At 42.4% G+C, this 23,220-nt stretch overlaps 2 protein-coding genes and 2 long non-coding RNA genes across 4 annotated transcripts; 1 reads left to right on the top strand and 3 right to left on the bottom strand.

Annotated features, from left to right (window-relative positions):
* Nucleotides 1-310: 310 nt before the first annotated feature.
* LOC131705339 (uncharacterized) lies at nucleotides 311-1,658 on the bottom strand. The gene is made up of 6 exons (XR_009310311.1): nucleotides 1,559-1,658; nucleotides 1,289-1,478; nucleotides 1,061-1,200; nucleotides 723-816; nucleotides 531-635; nucleotides 311-444 (listed from the first exon to the last, which is right to left on the bottom strand). It is a non-coding gene; the product is annotated as an uncharacterized LOC131705339 (long non-coding RNA).
* A 1,329-nt stretch (nucleotides 1,659-2,987) lies between these two features.
* On the bottom strand, nucleotides 2,988-5,900 carry LOC117965222 (uncharacterized). The gene is made up of 10 exons (XM_059007729.1): nucleotides 5,812-5,900; nucleotides 5,604-5,734; nucleotides 5,408-5,488; nucleotides 4,547-4,717; nucleotides 4,346-4,442; nucleotides 4,032-4,252; nucleotides 3,806-3,956; nucleotides 3,503-3,711; nucleotides 3,268-3,385; nucleotides 2,988-3,181 (listed from the first exon to the last, which is right to left on the bottom strand). The coding sequence occupies exons 2-10, from the start codon at nucleotides 5,694-5,696 to the stop codon at nucleotides 2,997-2,999; spliced, it is 1,326 nt and encodes a 441-aa protein (XP_058863712.1). The 5' UTR covers nucleotides 5,697-5,734; nucleotides 5,812-5,900; the 3' UTR covers nucleotides 2,988-2,996.
* A 503-nt stretch (nucleotides 5,901-6,403) lies between these two features.
* LOC131705338 (uncharacterized) lies at nucleotides 6,404-6,770 on the bottom strand. The gene is made up of 3 exons (XR_009310310.1): nucleotides 6,679-6,770; nucleotides 6,538-6,596; nucleotides 6,404-6,449 (listed from the first exon to the last, which is right to left on the bottom strand). It is a non-coding gene; the product is annotated as an uncharacterized LOC131705338 (long non-coding RNA).
* A 12,624-nt stretch (nucleotides 6,771-19,394) lies between these two features.
* Nucleotides 19,395-21,882, top strand: LOC131705334 (reticulon-4 receptor-like 2; the record flags this gene model as incomplete). The annotated part of the gene is made up of 3 exons (XM_059007764.1): nucleotides 19,395-19,610; nucleotides 20,093-20,350; nucleotides 20,897-21,882. Coding segments are annotated over 3 exons (1,305 nt in total), but the record flags the coding sequence as incomplete, so codon positions are not given.
* Between the last annotated feature and the right edge of the window lie 1,338 nt (nucleotides 21,883-23,220).

Here is a 23,220-nt window from a genome sequence, read left to right as displayed (position 1 = left end):
TTTAATAAAAGGGACAAATGAGGGGGCAGGGGTTCTTCCTTAAATTTTATCATACTAAATAACTGAAAGTATAGTAATTGCCCTGTTACTGTTCAATATAAAAATAGTGTTACAGCTCAATGGAGGAGGAAAGTCTTTGCCCCCGGGTTCACACAGTGAATTAGTGAAGGGTCCTTGAGTAACACACCATATTGAGAATGGCCTGATCAGGGAAAATCAAAGCATTTGCTACAGTAAAGAGGAGGAAATCCCATTGACATGACCATTCTGACATATCAATGGTAGAATTAGTCAAGCACAAAAAAGAAGCTTTTACAAGTAAGATTTTTATTTATCAATACACACTTTTTGGCAGTTTCCAGAAAGATACAACTCCAGCTACGAAGATAACCACTGAACACACACCCATTGCAGCTCCCAGAAGGGACCACACATTGAATTGGCCTGCAAGAGAAGAAAGAAATAGTTAGAGGAATAAAAAGTGTTATATTTTACTTGAACTGCAATTGTGTTCACATCATGCATATTACCACTTCTAGGCATAAAGTGAAGGGACCCATCTCTCTTCAGCTCAATTGGGCCAGAAGACACAAACACCTTTAATGCACCACCATCCATCCCTTCAGCACTGCGACCTACAGGAGGAATTAGGAGGAGTCCATCAAATCAAACGGACAAAAAAGCATGCAAAATGTACCCCCCTTCTTAGACAGAGCTCTTACCAAGCCTCTGTTTCCCTGGAATGCACCGTCTCCTACAGAGGCTGTCTGATGGCCGGTTTGAATCACATATCACAACACTGCAGTGGAAGTAAATCTGAAAGACAGCACACCTTGTCAAGCAAAACAAGCATCAATAGATCAGGCAGTACCATCATCCAATGAGGATTACTGAATTGAAAAACAAATATATTGCATCATAAGTGTTTCTTGCAAAAGTGTAGTTACATGTTTTCATTCCAACTCACTAAAGATTTGAGAACAGCAACTATTTGCTGCTTGCAAAGCAATCCAAACCATGCATTGTGGTACAAGATCCCCATCCTAACACTCAACTTTACCTGTCCTTTCAGTGCATCCCGGCCGCTTGAAGGAAAACATTTTCACTTCAAACCTCTTCAGATGGGAAGGGAACAGCACTCTTGCATTGCTGGAGACTGGGTGAAAGATGGTCAAGTACTCATCTGCAGAGTTCTCACAACTAGAAAGAGAAAGTAGGTCAGGAGCACATCAGCCACAACTCCAATCCCTAGGTTTTGTAGCAGAAATATCATATTCCAGCATCTTACCTGTCCACAACAACATCCCACTTTGGAGAGCTATTCCTGTCAGCAGAATAGGTTGCCCAGCAGTTCTCCAAACACAATTCAGCCTGTGGATCCCTGCTGTACAGGATCTCTACCTCAAAATACAAGGGTCTTCGCAAGTACTTCACAACAGGGTAATCCTGAGCGCCATAGAAGTCATTGTAGGTTGAATCTGCAGAGATGCAAGGGAGAATTTTATAGGTGGAAACACACTACTAGAGCATCTATATTATTTAAATTGCCAAGTCATACCCAATGCAAGCCGCATGATGACTGCAAGGTCCCCCAAGCCAGGCTGGACTACAGGTGCAGGATTATTCTGGTACAAGAACTGCACTACCTTGGTGTCATTGACCAGGTAGTGACAGGCAACTCTCAACCTGGAAAGAGAAGATGAGGTTAGGAGAGTTTCAGGCTCAACCACAAGGATACTCAATTTGATTGCAATCCTTACCGGTAAGATGTGAACAGCACTTCATTCTCATAAGTCAGGAGGTTGTTGTCAAACTGGAAGAGAAATCACAAAAGGCTCAGGTTGCAATGAACTTGTAGATTTAGTATGGAGCTGCATACCAAGTTGCAGACTAGCTAATATGGTACTCAGGATCATCCCCAGCTGTGTACTAACTTTGTACCAATTTCACAATTTAAAAATAAAAAGCAGTGATTATGAATATTACAGTTAGATTATGTTTGTTACAGTTAGTATGATACCACAAGTCTGTCTACAGAAACTGCTAGACTAATTTGGTATTGTTTTAGTAACCGCCAAGAGGGCAACAGCAGTTATTTTGGATTTGTTGCAAATACACATTTGAATACACAGCTGGCAACTCTTGAGCTGCAATTGGTATTAACTCGTGTACTAGTTTAGTCCCATCCTACATACTAACCACGGGATCTTCCCGAGTTAGTACGCTCCTTCCAGTTCACTGCCATTGACCCAAAAAGGTCTATAGGCAGCACATGCAATGCCATAACCAAGAGTCATGTGTCGCAGCACCTTTGTCAACTGGACAAGCAGTTCAATACAAAGGTGGCATCCTTCAGACGTACACAATTCATGCAAGTAATTCAGCTGATGGAAAACACCAGTCACCATGGCTCCCCAGATTGATCCATGGGTGTTGTGGCCAACTTGTCAATATGTTGAACCTCCTCAAAATATGGTTTTAAATGTGTCAATACTAACCCTTCTAGTTGTGCCACAGGAGTTGACATTGAAGTAGAAAACCGCATTGATAGCATCAGACTGAAGAGGCCGGCAACTCGGATCCCTTAGAGATAGTTGACTTGGAGACAAGCTGGGGACAGATTCCACTTTCACAGCAAGAGCTGCCATAGTTCCATTGGTGAAGCAATCTGAAACACAGCATTTGGATCCAGGCTAAGGAAACAGATTATAGCTTCAATACCACTCCATGCAACCTTTGGCCAATCTCAAAAACAGCTAATTCTAAAGAATGCTTGGTCTGCAAGAGAGTTACCAATCATCTTTGTAGGGAAACTGCAGGACAGAGAAGTCAGCCACCACAACCATGGTCTCAATATCCTTCAAGGTCAAGTCAAGCCTGCTTCTGATGCCTGAAGAACTGATCACCTACAGAGACAATACATCAGGTCAGTAATGTGTTGAACCCAAGACAACTAAAAACACATTAAAGTTTCATCACTTACTTCATATGTGGCATCAACTGAATTGTATGGCAGTCATCCAGAAATTGGTAGCGTTGGCATTATACTTGTACAGGGCAATCAGACTTCCACCAAGTTCTCTTGAGCCCACAAAAGGAACCCAGTTGCGACCCATGTTGCCATATGTTACCATGGTATAGAATGCAGCACCATCACAGTAGCCAGTTACTGTAGGTAGAACTGCAAGAGGAAGAGCAGTTGTCAGGGCAATGGACTGGATTGGTCAGAAAAGGGTAATTGTAGACCACAAACAGTCAGGCACTTACTGATGTCTTTGAGAATGGCTTCAACTACAGCAGGATGAGTAAAGGGTGTATTCTCTGGCACTATATTCAGCAAGTAGGTCAGGGGCAGAATGTAGGTTCTGGTGTCTGGAGGAGTTACCTGAAAGAAAAGCAATGGTTTGTAGGATTAAACCCAAAGTCAGACAGCAAGCAACACATCCACAAGAAGCAAGTGTTTTCAAAGGGCAATTGGATGGTTGAACAGGTGGGATGTTACCTTTTGCTTCACATTGGGGTCCTCAAATGGCACCTGGAGAGTGTAGGTCTTGGATCCATTGGGAAAGACATGCTCCTGGACATTATAACCTTTTAGGTTGGCTTCTGGCACAGTTAACGTCTCTGATCCAACTATAATTTTGACCAGCTCCACATCAGGCAGGAATGTCCCCAGGGTCACATTGAACACTCTGGCTTTAGGAACAGTGTCTGAAATTAAAGCATGCAATTAAAATGAAGGCTATGAAGTGGAGCATTGCAACAAATCCCTTTGATTTACAGCATGTGGACAAGTTCTACATACTGTTTGTGACAACTGGTGGCCGAGGCATGAAAGGAGTGGTTATTGGATGAAGTACTGTGTACTTGGTCTTCTCAGGCCCATCTTGCCAGGTATGCTCCAGCATTGGTTCAATAGAGTAAGAGATCACATAGGTGTTGTCCAATACATGGCTCTGAAAGCACAGAAGCATCTTAAGAGGAAAGCTTTAAAATGAGAAGGATTTAGAAGATGTTGAACTTCTACATACCTTGTAATATCCACCATCAGCTCCCACAGGAATTTTTACAGTGATTAGCTGGGGACCGACATCCAGTTTATAATCTCCATTATGAATCGTTGCAGGGTCAAGCTTGCGACCATCAACTCCCATTTGAACATCAAGGGTAGTAATTTGTTGTGTCGGAACAAGAGGAGGTGGAACACGGGGAACATTCCATGTAATCATCTGTTCTGTGAAGGCTGTTCCATCTGACAGAAAGGAACACCATAGACTTGGTATAGAAAATTCACTTAAACGTAGAACAGTTCTTGAGCACCGTTACCCTCCATAAGCTTACTCACCAGTAGGACATGTAACTGCAGTGTCCACCATCATGACCATCCATCTTTGCTTATAAAAGGTGGTTGACCTTAGCACAGCCATTGGTACAGTTTGGATCTGTTAGAGGGGAGGGGGAATTTTACCAAAACAAAAGCAAGACTTGTCTACCTTCGTAGTCTGGATATACTGTACTGGAGAACAATGAAGCCTAGACTACTTACCACCTGAGGCTGGCTTTCTGTGGAGTTGTATGCAGCTCTAACCAGAATTCGAGTTGGTGTAGTGTTTATGCCATAGCCATTTGTCATGGCCTGAGCAACAGTCATGGTTGTCTTTCTATTTGCTGGGAGATGGAACACAATTTTCCAGATGCTGTTGTCAGCAGCAGTTGCCTAGCAAAGAAAAAAAAAAAAAAAAAAAACACATTAGAATAGGGAGTTTGAACACAAAGCATCCCCAGTCTAAAGGATTTGTCACAGCAGATGGCTTGTTTAATAAAACATGAACTAAAACTGAAGGGTGAAATTAACAATGTATCACTGAAACCGTTATATGATCACCAAACATCTCTAATGGAACAGAGAATCCTCAAATACAACTGCGTACGAAAGAGCCTACGTGAAAGCATGTGGTCTGGATCGGATACAGGCAGAGTTTGTAGCCACTCATTTGTACTGGACCTTAATATATCAGTGTAACAAACTTTAGGACAATACTTGAAATTGCTCCTATACAGCAGACTTCAAAAAGGTATATCAGGACACATTTATCATGAAGGGTTTATAACCCTGCACATATGAAGCCACTACCTCAGTGGTTGAAATACAAGGCTTGCACACAGACAAGAAAGTGTTAACTTCACCACAATCATGGTTTTACCAAAACAAATCACAGAATATATGTATACAAAGCCAATGCCTTAAATGTTACACAATTCCAATATGACCACCCTCTTGGGAGACAGGTTAAAGTTAATGGGGCCGTTAGATTTTGCTTCAACTAGATGAGACAGTAGAGTAGACCTCAATTAGGCAAGACCAAGGGGATGTGAATGAAGCAAATGCAAAGTCACATGATTCTACCTCAGGGTATGCAAGGGACCAATCAGGATAATCTTGAACAAAGTTTGGCTCAATAAGTGGCACACCTCTTCTCACAGAAACCTAAAGAATATTGAAATTAGTCATGAGTGAAGCACTTCTGTAATGACAATTAACATACCCACACAACCCAACAAGTTATACTGAAACAGCATTATCACATCCTGACAGCCCTTACCTCCATGTAGTTTCTTTCACACAGAATCTCCCTCTCCACCCATGGAGAATAGCGGCATGTCATGCTCTGAACATAGGAGGAAGCTGAAGTCATAGCACTGTTTGAGAAGACACCGATTTGTACGTCTCATTCTGGAAACAAAGGCTAAAGTTAGTCCCAGCATGTCACCATTAGAAACAGGTTTACAAGAAATAAAATGATGACTCACTGTGTTCTGAGCAAAGCAACTCAGCACAGAAGCAAGGAACTTGGCATTTCCCAAGAAGTCAACAGTTAAGCTATATCCACACTGAGCAGCCAGTCTTGGAGAGAGGGATACAAGCACCCCCTTATTGTCTATGGAAAATAAATTAAGTTGGCCTTTTAAGAAACTGTACACGTGATCAAGCAATGTAGAGATATAACAACGTGAACACCCCCACCACCCCGTCCCATCTACTTTTTGCAATTTTTTAAAAAACTATTTATATTTCTAGAATTATACACCCATTCGGAACAATAGGTTTAGAGTAAATAATTTCTAATTCTGCGCACTTGCAGTCAACAAATCTGACCAAGGTTGTAGCAGCACAGGTCTATTATTTAGTGTGATCAGCAACGCAAGAGTTTCATACCCTGTATTTGAAAAAAAAAAAAAACGAAGCCTGGTTGATGCCATACAGCGCGGGAGTGCTCTGTACTTAATTCAGGTTATTACATTACGAGTCAACAGGCTTTATACATCAAAAGCTTTCTATTCAAGAAAAATGATCACTCACCAATCACATTGATACGAAAATACTTTCCAACAAGACTTATCCAACATCATCATCATAACGATCCCTTGACATTCTGTCCTCACCGAGCCTGCAGAAGACAACGATACGTAAACACACAACCGGCAAATAAACAGGAAGCTGAAAGAACAGGTCTGCTGAAGTGACCGTTATCGTACCTAGAGGCGGGTTCTGCGTCCAAACTTCAGTGACTAACACTGCTAACAGCAATGTTATTCTGCATTGAAAAAAAAAACACGCAAGTGAGAAACACACAATAAAATGAACGTTTCTAAAGTAGAGAAAAGATCAACAATTACCCAAATCTAAGACAACACGGCATCATTAAATCCAAGGCAGCCCCGACCGTGAACTTCTTTCACCGTTATAAAGAAACAATAATAAAAACACAACCGTCAGTAGCTGAGTTTGGTGTTCCTTAGAGCGCAATGTGTTTATAAAGAGGTTCAGGTGCTAATGGGAGCTAATTAGCTGCAATTGATGAGCGCACCTCTTTCATATTAGTCCTCTAATTTTCAATCAGTACGTTAATTAAAATAAATAATAATAATAATAATAATAATAATAATAATAATAATAATAATAATAATAATAATAATAATAATAATCCATTTAGAAGATTGTACTTTGAATTTAAGTTTGGAAGAAGTACGTGCGGAACAAACTGGACTGTCACCGACAAGGACTGTCTGATTAAAGGCTCAGCTATGGAGGCATGTAGTAAACAAACCCCAATGAATAATAAAAAGCAGGCCGCGCAAATGAAGAAACACATTTATATCATGCAGGAATCCAGGCAGATGTGTTGCCTGCGCCAGTTTGAGGGGACGAGAATGACAGCTCGAGTTCTGATGTTAACATCCACAAGTCAATTACCCATTTTTACAATTTCCCCAGACTGATAGGTAGGCTAAGCAGATATTAAAGTAGACAATTTATTTGAGGCCACTTGATTTAAGAAACAGTGCAAAGCATCTCTTTAGCATGTCAGATTTGCCATGACAGGGGCAGTCCCGGGGAATAGAATGACCAAGTGGCAAATGGAAAGCACAGCGCTTAACCTGAAATACAACGCGCAGTATTGATTTAGAACAGACTAAACACAAATCTGATGGCGTGTTGGAAATTTGAATTGTAATCAATTTATTTAAGATTTGAAGTTCCCATTTCAATTATTGAGCTTAATTACATTCATTATTTTATGTATAATTAATTCAATTAGTGTGTTGAACATTTTCAATTTGATATATTATCTTCGAGTGTTGAGCTTTGTCTATTTGACAGCTGTTATTTCAATTCAAATGTTGAACTTTGTCGTTGATGTTTGACGCTCCGGCTTTTGCAGTTCACATTTTTGTTACATTCCACCTCTCATAGGTTTGAACACAAACGGGTTTATTTGTGAAATTGTCAGATTGTTTATTGTGTATCCAGCGATCTTCTGAACTAACTGGTTCAGTAGTCTGTTCCCGTGAATAGACAGCACATGCCTGAGGGGGTGTGTTCTGTACAGCTGTGCATTTGAGTAAAGTTTGTCGCGGAGTTTTAAACGTTCCCATGGCAACTGAGTCAACAAAACCAACATCATCACGCATTGAGACGCAAGCTAAGGGCTAAGAAGTAAATGGTAAAAAGTGAAAGCAGTGTGAGTCAGTGGAATTTTTTGATTGTTTGATTTTATCAAATGTTCACGATAATCATGTATGTTCTGTAAATGCGGAATGCAATTAGTTGATATGTAAAAGCATGAATAAATGAATGGTGTCTATTCCTAACGCATCGGTAAAGTTCAGTATAGTGCCGCTTTTGTAGCAGCAAGCAGGCTTGTTCCGTCACTATGTAACACAATTTTTGTTCCTGGGTAGTAGGTGTTATTTCCTAATTGCTTATGACTCAAAAGTATAGAAAATGGCTACTATTCCCCACAAACTTTGCTTTTGTGACAAGGACAGTGATATTTTGAAATTTACCTTTTTCCAATGAGAAAACGGACGAATTTGTGTCTTTTGGTTCACATAAAGTCAGAAAAAAACAACATATGAATCCAAATTAATATGCATTTATACTAAAGTAATACAAAAATGACTACAAAAGATTTAGAAGTGAGTAGTTTTTCGAGATTTAAGATTATACTGTAAATCACTTTCACGAATCAGCCCCCAAATGTAGTCTCCCATCAAGTTCTCGTTATACTGTCCTTGGTAGCGGCATTCAAAGTCCATTATATCCTGGTGGAAGCGCTCGCCTTGCTCCTCCGAGTACACTCCCATGTTCTCCTTGAATTTATCAAGATGAGCATCAAGGATATGGACTTTGAGGAACATCCTACAGCCCACTGTGCCGTAGTTCTTCACCAGTCTCAACCAGCTCCACATAGTTTTCGGCCTTGTGATTGCCCAGGAAGCCCCGAACCACTGCGACAAAGCTGTTCTAAGCTGCTTTCTCCTTACTAGTGAGCTTCTTGGGGAATTCATTGCACTCCAGGATCTTCTTTATCTGTGGTCTGACGAAGACACCGGCTTTGAACTTTGCCTCAGACAGCTTAGGGAAGAAGTCTTGATGGTACCTGAAAGACCCTTCTCTTTACTTCTAAAGAAGGCTGCTCTCTCTCCGGAGGAGTGGGTACGGGGAGCTCATGGCAGTGTGGCACCGGAGCGATGGATGAAGGAAGGTCCGGATACGTGATAGCAGGTGCATTCTTGCCAGTCCGACATTTGGAAGGGTCCACCATGCAGAAGTAGCAGTTGCTTGAGTGGTCAGTGGGTTCCCGCCAAATTCTTGGGATAGCGAACTTCATGGCTCTCTTTTCCCCTCTGTACCATCCTACAAAAATACATTTATTTCACACATGACTAATGTGTAAGAGATTCTCGCAACATTTTTCATATATGATATATTTATTCAATAACATTGAAAATTGTAAAACATTTTAAAATTAAAAACTTTTACAATTTTAAAAATGTTAACAAATTTTATAACATAAAATTCCGAGCAACAATTGTCCATCTTACCAGAGTTTTTTTTGCAGTGCTCGCAGGTGAAATGAGGTGCCCAGGGTTTGTCTTGATCCCCAACAGGCATGCCGAAATATGCCTCGTAGGCCTCACACATCTTAGCAGGCTTCCACGGAGTACTTTTTCAATCTTGTCTTGATAAATTGGCCGCAGACATAGCAAAATGCGTCTGCCGGATGGTTGCAGCCTCTTGATGCCATCTCAGAAAAATGCAGATATGTATCCACTTAGGCAGCTGGAACTAAACTGAACTGGTGGGCTTAAGGCCCCTGTATTTATACTACTATTTATATTACTGGAAAGTTCTAGAAAGTTCTAGAAGTTACTCCAAGTTTACTCAGCACTTAATCTATCTGGAATGTTCTGGAAAATAGGTCAATTTCAAAATATCACTGTCCTGGTAACACGAAAGCAAAGTTTGTGGGGAATAATAGCCATTTTCTATACTTTTGAGGCATAAGCAATTAGGAAATAACACTTACTACCCAGGAACCAAAAAAAAAAAAAAAAAAAAAAAATTGTTACACAGTGATATCTGCCTCCGGTGGCTTCTTTGAGGATTGCGAACAAATTATGACTGAAAAAAAGATCAAGAATGTACCAATCTGGCGCGAAGAAGCGTAAAAAGAAAAAGACTGAGGAAGAAAAACAACATGAGAAAGGTATTGTATTATTTGATTTAGCTCCGTTTTTATTGCTGTAGCTTGCTTGCATGCTGGCTGTGCCCAGGCGCGTAGTCACAGTGTACACATTGAGGCAGCCGAGGCCCTCGGTAAAAATCGACTCAATTCTTAATTGTGAAGACCAAAATAATAATAAAAAATGTACCCACTTTCTTTTTTAAGAGTGTAAAATTTATATATATATATATTTATATATTCACATTACTATAATCTTGGGCTGTGTATTTGCATCTATAGCGACCCGGCCTGTGCGCCAGGCAGCACCGGGACCTCTGCGACCGGTTTCCCCCGCCTGAAGTACTGTACTACTTCCTATCATCGATTTATACAGACAAAAATATATTAAAGTTGAGTGAGAAACTGTGTGCTAAACTCGTTCAAAGCAGGAGTCACAGTGTCAGCACCAGTCCCAGCAGTATCAGCACCAGTCTTACCGGTCAGCAGCAGTTACCAGTCCCAGCAGTGTAAGGCAACTTAAGTAGCAGTGAACCAAATGCAAGTCAATAAAGGTATGAACCCATCTACTTATTAATAGTGATGTTATATTCTTGTCCTTTTAAAATCACATATTTCTGACAGTGTGAATATGGTCATTGTAGGTTGCTGTGGTTTTGCTGGGAGACAATTAGTTTTAATCTTTGAAATAATATGGGTCATCAAATTTTAACATTAACATCATCATCCAAGAGACTTAATATTGCTTAGCAGTTTACATGAACAGTCTTCAGGCTTTGTAAGATGATAACTTTTACCTTTGTAACATGAACAGGATCTGCAAGAGGTTTGTTCAACTTTATTTATTTTTTGCCTCAGTAAAAATCTAAATGTTTATTTGTACATTGTATGTTTGCTCGTACATATGTGTGCTCTTACAAACGTTTCAAGAAAGACAGTAGTCTTAAGCCTATGTTGTTTTGATGTCGTGCCAAGTGGAGTGTGCTACTGGGGGGGGTGGGGGTGGGGGTGGCGGGGGGGGGGGGGGGGGGGGGGAAACCAAATCCTGCTTAGGGCCCCCAAAAGGCTAGTAACAGTCCTGTCTATTACCAGTACAAAACACACACACACACACACACACACACACACTCACACACACACACACACACACACACACACACACACAGGCAGCAGTTGTACAGTGTTATACAAGGAAAATAACAAGATATACTCATGACACGTTAAGTGTTGAGATGACGATATCACATTATTTTTACATTAGTAGCCTATTATTTATTTTACAGTTGTCACACACAGCCTACATAAAATAATAATAATAATAATACACATTTCAAGAATCACAAATGTATACAAATTCTGCCACCCTTTTATACAGTTGGGTTTTTACTGGAACAATCTAAGAGGTACCGTAAAGTAGTTGCTTGCTAGCTGTCTGTCTGTCCATCCATCTAGTGCAGGAGTTGTTAACCCATGGTCCTAAAGAGAGCCTCAATCCTGCAGCGGCTCCCCTATAACTTTCCTGCCGTATCGGAGCGCCTGTCAGTCTGCGAGTGAACGGCGGTGTGAGCCGTGTCTTAGATCGCAGAACCTTCAAAGTAAAAAAATAAGATCCGTATTAATTTGGAATAGCATTAAAAAATTGACGCAGACGTCTTCTTTTCATCCTTTCTTCATTCATCCCTTCCTCTTTTCTTTTGATATTTAGCGGAGAAATTGAACTTTTTATAGACCTCCTCGGAGTCTCCTCCCCCCTCCCTCGCTTCTGAGCTCCGTCAGCGGGCACAGTGCCGGGTTTTGTATCCCGCCTTTGGCGCACAATGCCCCGGCTTGGCCCGTGTGGGTTTCCCGTCGCAGCCCCCAAGTGCTTCGTAGGCAGTTGCCCTCTATAATAGGCGCAGTCGAGCCGAAAGAGAGCACCAGACTCCAGCGGAGAGATAGCAGCAGCAGCACCGCACACGAATACACCCGGCACAGAGTAGAAATGGGGACTCGGTCGAAATTACGAAGCGGTTCCCGTACTCGAAATGTCAAAGGTAAGTAAAAATAAATACTGAATCTTATAGCAGTATGGATTTACATTGACAATGATGTGTTTTATTTATTTATTTATTGTCATTTATTTTAAGTCTTTGTTAAGTTTAACACGCAGTGAGGAGCATCTAATAACATAAATGAGCAGATAGACTTCGTTTGTTTATTTTTTTTCATCTCTTTTCAAATATTCATTTATGTACTTTGAAATGTTATATATTTGATCATTCACATATATATTCAACAAAATCTATATTATATTATTAAATATACGGGTTTGGTCTATGTATGTATTTCTTTGTATCGCTTGTTTTGAGTTTGCGAACATGGTCCTTTTAGTATTCCTTATTTTTAGTCGTTTTTCCGTTTGATAGAAATGTCAGACATGCTCAATCCATATCAGTATCTGCTGCTGTGTATTATAAAGAGATTTCAGACATGCTCAATCCATATCAGTATCTGCTGCTGTGTATTATAAAGAGATTTCAGACATGCTCAATCAATATCAGGGTCTGCTGCTGTGTATTATAAAGAGATTAAAGACATGCTCAATCCATATCAGTATCTGCTGCTGTGTATTATAAATAGATTTCAGACATGCTCAATCAATATCAGGGTCTGCTGCTGTGTATTATAAAGAGATTTCCGACATGCTCAATCAATATCAGGGTCTGCTGCTGTGTATTATAAAGAGATTTCAGACATGCTCAATCAATATCAGTATCTGCTGCTGCGTATTATAAAGAGATTTCAGACATGCTCAATCCATATCAGTATCTGCTGCTGTGTATTATAAAGAGATTTCAGACATGCTCAATCAATATCAGGGTCTGCTGCTGTGTATTAAAGAGATTTCAGACATGCTCAATCCATATCAGGGTCTGCTGCTGTGTATTATAAAGAGATTTCAGACATGCTCAATCAATATCAGTATCTGCTGCTGTGTATAATAAAGAGATTTCAGACATGCTCAATCAATATCAGGGTCTGCTGCTGTGTATTATAAAGAGATTTCAGACATGCTCAATCAATATCAGGGTCTGCTGCAGTGGATTATAAAGAGATTTCAGACATGCTCAATCCATATCAGTATCTGCTGCTGTGTATTATAAAGAGATTTCAGACATGCTCAATCAATATCAGGGTCTGCTGCTGTGTATTATAAAGAGATTTCAGACATGCTCAATCAATATCAGGGTCTGCTGCTGTGTATTATAAAGAGATTTCAGATGTCAATCAATATCCGGGTCTGCTGCTGTGTATTATAAAGAGATTTCAGACATGCTCAATCAATATCCGGGTCTGCTGCTGTGTATTATAAAGAGATTTCAGACATGCTCAATCAATATCAGGGTCTGCTGCTGTGTATTATAAAGAGATTTCAGACATGCTCAATCAATATCAGGGTCTGCTGCTGTGTATTATAAAGAGATTTCAGACATGCTCAATCAATATCAGTATCTGCTGCTGTGTATAATAAAGAGATTTCAGACATGCTCAATCAATATCAGGGTCTGCTGCTGTGTATTATAAAGAGATTTCAGACATGCTCAATCAATATCAGGGTCTGCTGCTGTGGATTATAAAGAGATTTCAGACATGCTCAATCCATATCAGTATCTGCTGCTGTGTATTATAAAGAGATTTCAGACATGCTCAATCCATATCAGTATCTGCTGTTGTGTATTATAAAGAGATTTCAGACATGCTCAATCAATATCAGGGTCTGCTGCTGTGTATTATAAAGAGATTTCAGACATGCTCAATCAATATCCGGGTCTGCTGCTGTGTATTATAAAGAGATTTCAGACATGCTCAATCCATATCAGGGTCTGCTGCTGTGTATTATAAAGAGATTTCAGACATGCTCAATCAATATCCGGGTCTGCTGCTGTGTATTATAAAGAGATTTCAGACATGCTCAATCAATATCAGTATCTGCTGCTGTGTATTATAAAGAGATTTCAGACATGCTCAATCAATATCAGGGTCTGCTGCTGTGTATTATAAAGAGATTTCAGACATGCTCAATCCATATCAGGGTCTGCTGCTGTGTATTATAAAGAGATTAAAGACATGCTCAATCAATATCAGAGTCTGCTGCTGTGTATTATAAAGAGATTTCAGACATGCTTAATCAATATCCGGGTCTGCTGCTGTGTATTATAAAGAGATTTCAGACATGCTTAATCAATATCAGTATCTGCTGCTGTGTATTATAAAGAGATTTCAGACATGCTCAATCAATATCAGGGTCTGCTGCTGTGTATTATAAAGAGATTTCAGACATGCTCAATCCATATCAGGGTCTGCTGCTGTGTATTATAAAGAGATTAAAGACATGCTCAATCAATATCAGGGTCTGCTGCTGTGTATTATAAAGAGATTTCAGACATGCTTAATCAATATCTGGGTCTGCTGCTGTGTATTATAAAGAGATTTCAGACATGCTCAATCAATATCAGTATCTGCTGCTGTGTATTATAAAGAGATTTCAGATGTCTCAATCAATATCTGGAGCAGCAGTGTGGAGTAGTGGTCAGGGGGGCTCTGTACTCTTGACTGGAGGCTCTTGTGTAGGTTCAGTCCCAGGTGGGGACACACACACTGCTGCTGTACCCTTGAGCAAGCAGATACTTTACTTAGATTGCTCCATTAAAAAACCCAACTGTATAAATGGGTAATTGTATGTAAATAATAATATCACAATTGTAAGTCACCCTGGATATGGGTGTCTGCTAAGAAATAAAATATCAGAGTCTGCTAAACAGTAGAATGTATGCTGTGCCATAGGAGTCTCATTGAAACTGCTGTGTCATAGAAGTCTCATTGAAACTGCTGTGTCATAGGAGTCTCATTGAAACTGCTGTGCAATAGGGAGTCTTATTGAAACTGGCCTAGTCTTTTTTACTGAAGTTTATGCCATAGGGCTTCATCAGCAGGTTACAAGCTGACAAGCTAATTATTAAGTTGTATACCCTCTGTGTGTGTTTGTGTGTGTGTGTGTGTGTGTTCGTGTCTCAGTGAGTGTGTGTGTTTCCCTGTGTGTACGCGTGTTCATGTCTCTCTGTGTGTCAGTGTGCGTATTTCTCTGTGCATGTGTCACTGTGTGTGTGTTTCAGAATGTGCACCTGTGTCTCTGTGTTTGCGTGTCTATGATGTAAACCAATCATTCTGGTTTTCAAACAGCTTGCAGAGCAATAGTGAATCACTCAAATTGTGAATGAATGTGTAAATAAATAAATTAAACAAACTAATGAGAGAGTGGGAGGGAGAGGGAGGGAGGAAAAGGAAGTGAGAGAAAGAACAGCAGGAGGGAAAGCGAGAACGAGTGACTCGTTTGGAAGTGTAAAGGGATGAACTAATGAATGAATCAACAAATTAATCACTGGAATTCTCGAGACTGAAAGATACATTGAAGTTTATAACCGTTTGTCTGAGGGATGCTGTGACAGGAAATGACCGAGGTTGAGACTCAGAGACAGTTTAAACGTTCAAAAATAAAGTTTTTAATAAACAAAAATACAAAATAAACCGGCACAAGGGCCAACCAAAAAGGTTTTAAACATAAAATAAACAAAACAAAAAAAGCAAAACTTACAAAAATAAAGGTTTCCAGGCTGGACGTTGCCTTCACTGGATTCAAAAACAAACAACCAGAAACACAGCACACACAAAACACTCTTGTTTCTTCTCCTTCTAGAACACTCCCCCTAGCCAGGGCCTCTCCCCTGGCTTTTATCCCCTGTGGCTGGAGCCCAATTAATCAATAATTGCTGATTATTCAATTAGGGCTCCAGCCACATTCTCACATGTTTTCCTGGCACGGAGGAATTTAACCCCCTCCCTGCCAGTCCCAACCACGTTCTTAAAGACGGGGCAGTCCCCCGTCACAGATGCCTTTTCAAGCAGTCACCCCCTCAAATGTTAACATCAAAGCATATCAGTGTTTCTTTTTTTTTGGAATCGTCAATTATTTTTACCCCGTGATTTCTCCCCAATTTGGAATGTCCAATTGTTTTTAAGAAAGCTCCTGTCTCACTGCTTCTACAACCCCCCACCCCACCTCCCCACCTCCCCCCCCCCCACCCCCGCAGTGACTCCTCCTCGGCTGGGAGAGGCTGGAGACAGACAAGCACACTCAAGCTTTAGTCCTCTGAAACAACACCGTACTTCAAGCTGTCAAGTCAAGCTGTCCACTTTCTTCTTTCTTTGTTTTTTTGTTTCTTTCTTTCACACTGCAAGCCCAGTGTAACACAGCCGGCTCACAGGCAGGCAGGCAGGCAGGCAGGCGGGCGTCTGCCACCCACAGGAGTCACTGGTGTGCGGTGAGACCGTGATTACCCAGCTGACTTGAGCCCCCCTGCCTGGGTGGCACTCTGCTAATTGTGCACTGTCCCCTGGGAGCCCCTTGGAAATCCTCTAGGAATCCCCTAGGTACCTCCTAGGAGCTCCTGGCCACAGCTGGCGATGGCATAGGCCCGGATTCGAAACAGTGCATTCTGCACTCCAGGGTGTGCCTTTACAGGATGCACCACTCGGGAGTCCCCTATTATTGTTAAAGATAATAAAATATTATAATCAGATTTGTAGGTCAACAGATCCACCATAAATAAAGCGGCTTCTTGTTCCTGATGAAGTCATTTCCACCATGCTGCTGATGTGCTGCTGTGTGAGAGTGCTAATCTGGAGTGAAATGTGTTCAGGCTTTCACACACACACATTGAGAAAGACACACACATTGAGAGACACACATACGCACACTGGAGCACACACACACACATTGAGAGAGAAACACACTGAGACACACACACACACATTGAGAGAGAAACACACTGAGACACACACACACATTGAGAGAGAAACACACTGAGACACACACACACATTGAGAGAGAAACACACTGAGACACACACACACTGAGAGAGAAACACACCAAGACACACACTGAGACACACACACACACATTGAGAGAGACACACACTGAGACACACACATTGAGAGAGAGACACACACACACATTGAGAGAGACACACACACACACATTGAGAGAGAAACACACTGAGACACACATTGAGAGAGAAACACACTGAGACACACACACACACATTGAGAGAGACACACACTGAGACACACACTGAGACACACATTGAGACACACACACACACACACATTGAGAGAGACACACACTGAGACGCACACATTGAGAGAGAGACACACACACACACATTGAGAGAGACACACACTGAGACACACACACACACATTGAGAGAGAAACACACTGAGACACACATTGAGAGAGAAACACACTGAGACACACACACATTGAGAGAGAAACACACTGAGACACACACACACACACATTGAGAGAGACACACACGCACACATTGAGAGAGACACATACTGAGACACACACACACACAGAGAAACACACCGAGACACACACACACACATTGAGAGAGACACACACACACACATTGAGATAGACACACACTGAGACACACACACACATTGAGAGAGACACACACAGAGACACACACTCACATTGAGAGAGACACACACTGAGACACACACAAATTGAGAGACATACACTCACTGGAACACACACACATTGCAAGAGAAACACACTGAGACACACACATATTGAGAGAGAAACACACTGAGACACACACACACATTGAGAGAGAAACACACTGAGACACACACACACATTGAGAGAGAAACACACTGAGACACACATTGAGAGAGAAACACACTGAGACACACACACACATTGAGAGAGAAACACACCAAGACACACATTGAGACACACACACACACACACACATTGAGAGAGACACACACTGAGACGCACACATTGAGAGAGAGACACACACACACACATTGAGAGAGACACACACTGAGACACACACACACACATTGAGAGAGAAACACACTGAGACACACATTGAGAGAGAAACACACTGAGACACACACACATTGAGAGAGAAACACACTGAGACACACACACACACACATTGAGAGAGACACACACTGAGACACACATTGAGAGAGACACACACGCACACATTGAGAGAGACACATACTGAGACACACACACACACAGAGAAACACACCGAGACACACACACACACATTGAGAGAGACACACACACACACATTGAGATAGACACACACTGAGACACACACACACATTGAGAGAGACACACACAGAGACACACACTCACATTGAGAGAGACACACACTGAGACACACACAAATTGAGAGACATACACTCACTGGAACACACACACATTGCAAGAGAAACACACTGAGACACACACATATTGAGAGAGAAACACACTGAGACACACACACACATTGAGAGAGAAACACACTGAGACACACACACACATTGAGAGAGAAACACACTGAGACACACATTGAGAGAGAAACACACTGAGACACACACACACATTGAGAGAGAAACACACCAAGACACACATTGAGACACACACACACACACATTGAGAGAGACACACACTGAGACACACACATTGAGAGAGAGACACACACACACACATTGAGAGAGACACACACTGAGACACACACACACAGAGAAACACACCGACACACACACACACACATTGAGATAGACACACACTGAGACACACACACACATTGAGAGAGACACACACAGAGACACACACACACATATTGAGATAGAAACACACCGAGACACAGACACACATTGAGAGACATACACACACACACACACACACACACAATGAGATAGACACACACTGAGACACACACACACATTGAGAGACACACACACACACATTGAGAGAGACACACACTGAGACACACACACACACATATACACACACATTGAGATAGAAACACACCGAGACACAGACACACATTGAGACACACACACACACACACACACACACACACACACACACACACACATTGACAGTGTTCTCCTCTATTCATTGTCTTCCCTGAATTATAGAAGGCGTTCCTGTTTTTCCGAGTATTCGGGTTCTTCTATAAATGTCACCAAAGTTTCCGAGCCTCTCTCTGAGTGACTGTTCGCCCAGTCAGTTCTGTTATGTGCTGAGAACATTATATCATTGGGTCACTCGGGGTCAGGGGTCACTCTTAGAGAGATCTATGACAGACAACTGAATAAATGTTCATTGAGACATGACTTCAAATCTGTCTGTCTATTTGTTTATCTGCCTTTCTGTCTTGTCTGTCATTCTGTTTATCTATCAGTCTATCTCTCTCCCCTCCCTTCTCCTCTCTCACACTCTCTCCTCTCTCTCCCCACGCAGGCTCGGTGTCTGTCTGGCTGTTGCTCTGGCTGGCAGTCTGCTCCCCTAGCCCTGCCTATTCCTGCCCCAGGCTGTGTGTCTGTTACCCCTCCCCGATGACGGTCAGCTGCCAGTCTCAGAACTTCTCGGCGGTGCCGGCCGGCATTCCCTACGACAGCCAGAGAGTGTTCCTCCAAAACAACCGCATCACAGAGCTGCGGGCGCAGTCCTTCGGCTTCCAGACACAGGTACCATCTTGCCCTGTTCACACTTCACATTTATTTGTAACCCCCTTTTCTCCCTCAATTTATAAATTGTTTTTAAGACTATGTCTGCCTCACCACTGCTGCTGCTGCTGCTGCGATCTCCCCCGCAGTGACTCCTTCTCGGCTGGGAGAGGCTGGAGATAGACAAACGCACTCAAGCTTTTGTCCTCCGAAACAACAACGTGCAAGCCCACACAATAATCTAAATGTAATTCAATTCCAGTACTTATTTTGTTCATATATGTAGTCTTTTACAGAGTTTTTTAAACATACATATATAATTAGAGGAAGGTAGGATGTCGGAGACAAATTGAAAATGTATGGGGGGGGTCCCTCTTTTAAGTGACACTATTTAACTGTCCCTTGAGTGCAGGTCTCTTAATCGAGGTTTGACTGTAACTCGAAATTGAGCTTGAAAATGATCTTCCTCTCTCTCCCCCACCTCTCTCTCTCCCTCTCATCAGGTCCTGTGGCTCTACTCCAACAACATCAGCTCCATCAAACCCGATTCCTTCAGCGACATGCGAGATCTGGAGGAGCTGGACCTGGGGGATAACCCCTCCCTGCGCACCCTCCACCCTGACTCCTTCCAGGGGCTGGACAAGCTGCAGAGCCTGCACATATACCGCTGCCAGCTGGGGACCCTGCCCGGAAACATCTTCAAAAAACTCTACAGCCTGCAGTTCCTTTACCTGCAGGACAACCTGCTGCAACACATCCAGGTGAGAGAGAGAGAGAGAGTTAGACCTCCTATCTAATACAGTGCACCTCCAACCCTGCTCCTGGAGCCCCCCCCCCCCCACCCCCCCCATCCTATCTAATACAGTGTGTCTCCAACCCTGCTCCTTGAGCCCCCCCCATCCCCCCCCATCCTATCTAATACAGTTTGTCTCCAACCCTGCTCCTGGAAAGCCCCCCATCCTATCTAATACAGTGTGTCTCCAACCCTGCTCCTGGAGCCCCAACATCCTATCTAATATAGTGTGTCTCCAACCCTGCTCTTGGAGAGCCCCCTCTATCCTATCTAATACAGTGTGTCTCAATCCTGCTCCTGGAGAGCCCCCTCTATCCTATCTAATACAGTCTGTCTCAACCCTGCTCCTGGGGGGGGAGGGGTGACAGGAGGCAGATACATACAGGAGAGCTATAACACAAATAATTTTAATTTCATAATTTAACATACAACTTTTTGGTAGTACTGAATTTTCATGTGCCAAATATCAATCTCTGTCCCTCCCCTTCCCCCTCCCTCTCTCTCCCCCTCTCAGGACAATCTCTTCTCAGACCTGGTGAATCTCACTCACCTCTTCCTCCACGGCAACCGAATCCGAGTCCTGTCTGAAAATGTCTTCAGAGGGCTGGTCAACCTGGACAGGCTCCTCCTCCATGAGAACCGAGTGCGACAGGTCAACCGCAAAGCCTTCAGGGACCTGGGTCACCTCACCACCCTGTTCCTCTTCAACAACGCCCGAACAGACCTCCCTGCTTCGGCCCTCTCCGATCTCTCATCCCTGCAGTTCCTCAGACTCAACGGAAACCCCTGGAGCTGCTCCTGCCAGGCCCGCCCTCTCTGGGAATGGTTCCGTCAGGTCCGGATCTCCAGCTCCGAGCTCCTCTGCGCCGGTCCCGAGGAGAGGAAAGGTCTAGATTTGAGGTTCTTGAGAGAAATCGATTTCGCTCCCTGCCCCATGATGCCTTACTATCCGAGAGCCCGCGTCACTTACACCTTCAGCACCAGAACGAGATGGTGGTTCCCCAAATCGGGCAAGGCAAGCGGGGGGAATTCGGACAAATCTAAAGGCTTGGATGGAAAGAAAGGACAACAGCAAGACAACAGTTACATCAGTCCAGATAAAAGTCAAACCAAAAGTTACGAAGCTGAGTCCACATTGACGAAAGTTAAAGAGCAAGACTACTGGGAGAAATATGAAAACGAAGACTCCACTATTCGTTGTTACAAGTTGGATTGTTTGAAAGAAGCAAATGGGAAATCCAGAGGCGTTTGTCCAGACGCGTCCCTCTTTCTCCTCTCTCTCTCCCTCACTCTCACCCTCTCCCTCTCTCTCACCCTTCACTTTCTTTTTCCTGAAACCATGTGAAGAGCATTTGTGAATTTCCCCTTAAAGTCTATATTGAAAAGATATTACGATTCAATTACTGCTCTGCAGTGTTGAGTTTCCTATAGACCAGCTCTGCTCTGAAACTGCTGTGCGATAACACCGTGTAACAATTTTTTATTTTTTTTTGGTTCCTGGGTAGTAAGTGTTATTTCCTAATTGCTTATGCCTCAAAAGTATAGAAAATGGCTATTATTCCCCACAAACTTTGCTTTTGTGACCAGGACAGTGATATTTTGAAATTTACCTATTTTCCAGAACATTCCAGATAGATTCAGTGCTGAGTAAACTTGGAGTAACTTCTAGAACTTTCCAGTAATATAAATAGTAGTATAAATACAGGGGCCTTAAGCCCACCAGTTCAGTTTAGTTCCACCTGCCTAAGTGGATACATATCTGCATTTTTCTGAGATGGCATCAAGAGGCTGCAATGATGGCATTCCTGATGGGTCTCCAAGGCGGTTTTACCAAGTTTCCCTGCTATCTTTGCCTTTGGGACAGCAGGGACACCAAGGCGCACTACCACAGGCGGGACTGGCCACAGCGGACCGAATTCTCTGTGGGAAGGAACAACGTCAAGTGGGAGCCACTGGTGGACCCCCGGAAGGTGCTGATGCCACCACTGCACATCAAATTGGGCCTTATGAAACAATTTGTCAGAGCTCTAGATAAGGAGTCGGCAGCCTTCAGGTACCTTCAAGACGTCTTCCCTAAGCTGTCTGAGGCAAAGGTCAAAGCCGGTGTCTTCGTCAGACCACAGATAAAGAAGATCCTGGAGTGCAATGAATTCCCCAAGAAGCTCACTAGTAAGGAGAAAGCGGCTTGGAACAGCTTTGTCGCAGTGGTTCGGGGCTTCCTGGGCAATCACAAGGCCGAAAACTATGTGGAGCTGGTTGAGACTCTGGTGAAGAACTACGGCACAATGGGCTGTAGGATGTCCCTCAAAGTCCATATCCTTGAGGCTCATCTTGATAAATTCAAGGAGAACATGGGAGTGTACTCGGAGGAGCAAGGCGAGCGCTTCCACCAGGATATACTGGACTTTGAACGCCGCTACCAAGGACAGTATAACGAGAACATGATGGGAGACTACATTTGGGGGCTGATTCGTGAAAGTGATTTACAGTATAATCGTAAATCTCGAAAAACTACTCATTTCTAAATCTTTTGTAGTCATTTTTGTATTACTTTAGTATTAATACATGTTAATTTGGATTCATATGTTGTTTTTTTCTGACTTTATGTGAACGAAAAGACACAAATTCGCCCGTTCTCATTGGAAATAGGTAAATTTCAAAATATCACTGTCCTGGTCACAAAAGCAAAGTTTGTGGGGAATAATAGCCATTTTCTATACTTCTGAGGCATAAGCAATTAGGAAATAACACTTACTACCCAGGAACAAAAATTGTGTTACATAGTGTAATGAGTCTTATTAAAACTGCTGTGCGATAATGAGTCCTATTGAAACTGCT

Source organism: Acipenser ruthenus, chromosome 35 (assembly GCF_902713425.1).
Source record: "Acipenser ruthenus chromosome 35, fAciRut3.2 maternal haplotype, whole genome shotgun sequence".
Lineage (NCBI taxonomy): Eukaryota > Metazoa > Chordata > Actinopteri > Acipenseriformes > Acipenseridae > Acipenser > Acipenser ruthenus.
Note: the sequence above shows the minus strand (reverse complement) of the source record. Positions and strands in the feature narration are given on the sequence as shown.

What these genes read in the sequence shown, in the direction of transcription:
- LOC117965222 (XM_059007729.1), bottom strand. Translation starts at nt 5,696, where the DNA reads ATGACTTCAGCTTCCTCCTATGTTCAGAGCATGACATGCCGCTATTCT. An exon ending in GTGAAAGAAACTACATGGAG is followed by an intron (nt 5,489 to 5,603) that starts GTAAGGGCTGTC and finishes AATATTCTTTAG; the next exon opens with GTTTCTGTGAGAAGAGGTGT. An exon ending in TGCAGTTACATGTCCTACTG is followed by an intron (nt 4,253 to 4,345) that starts GTGAGTAAGCTT and finishes CCTTTCTGTCAG; the next exon opens with ATGGAACAGCCTTCACAGAA.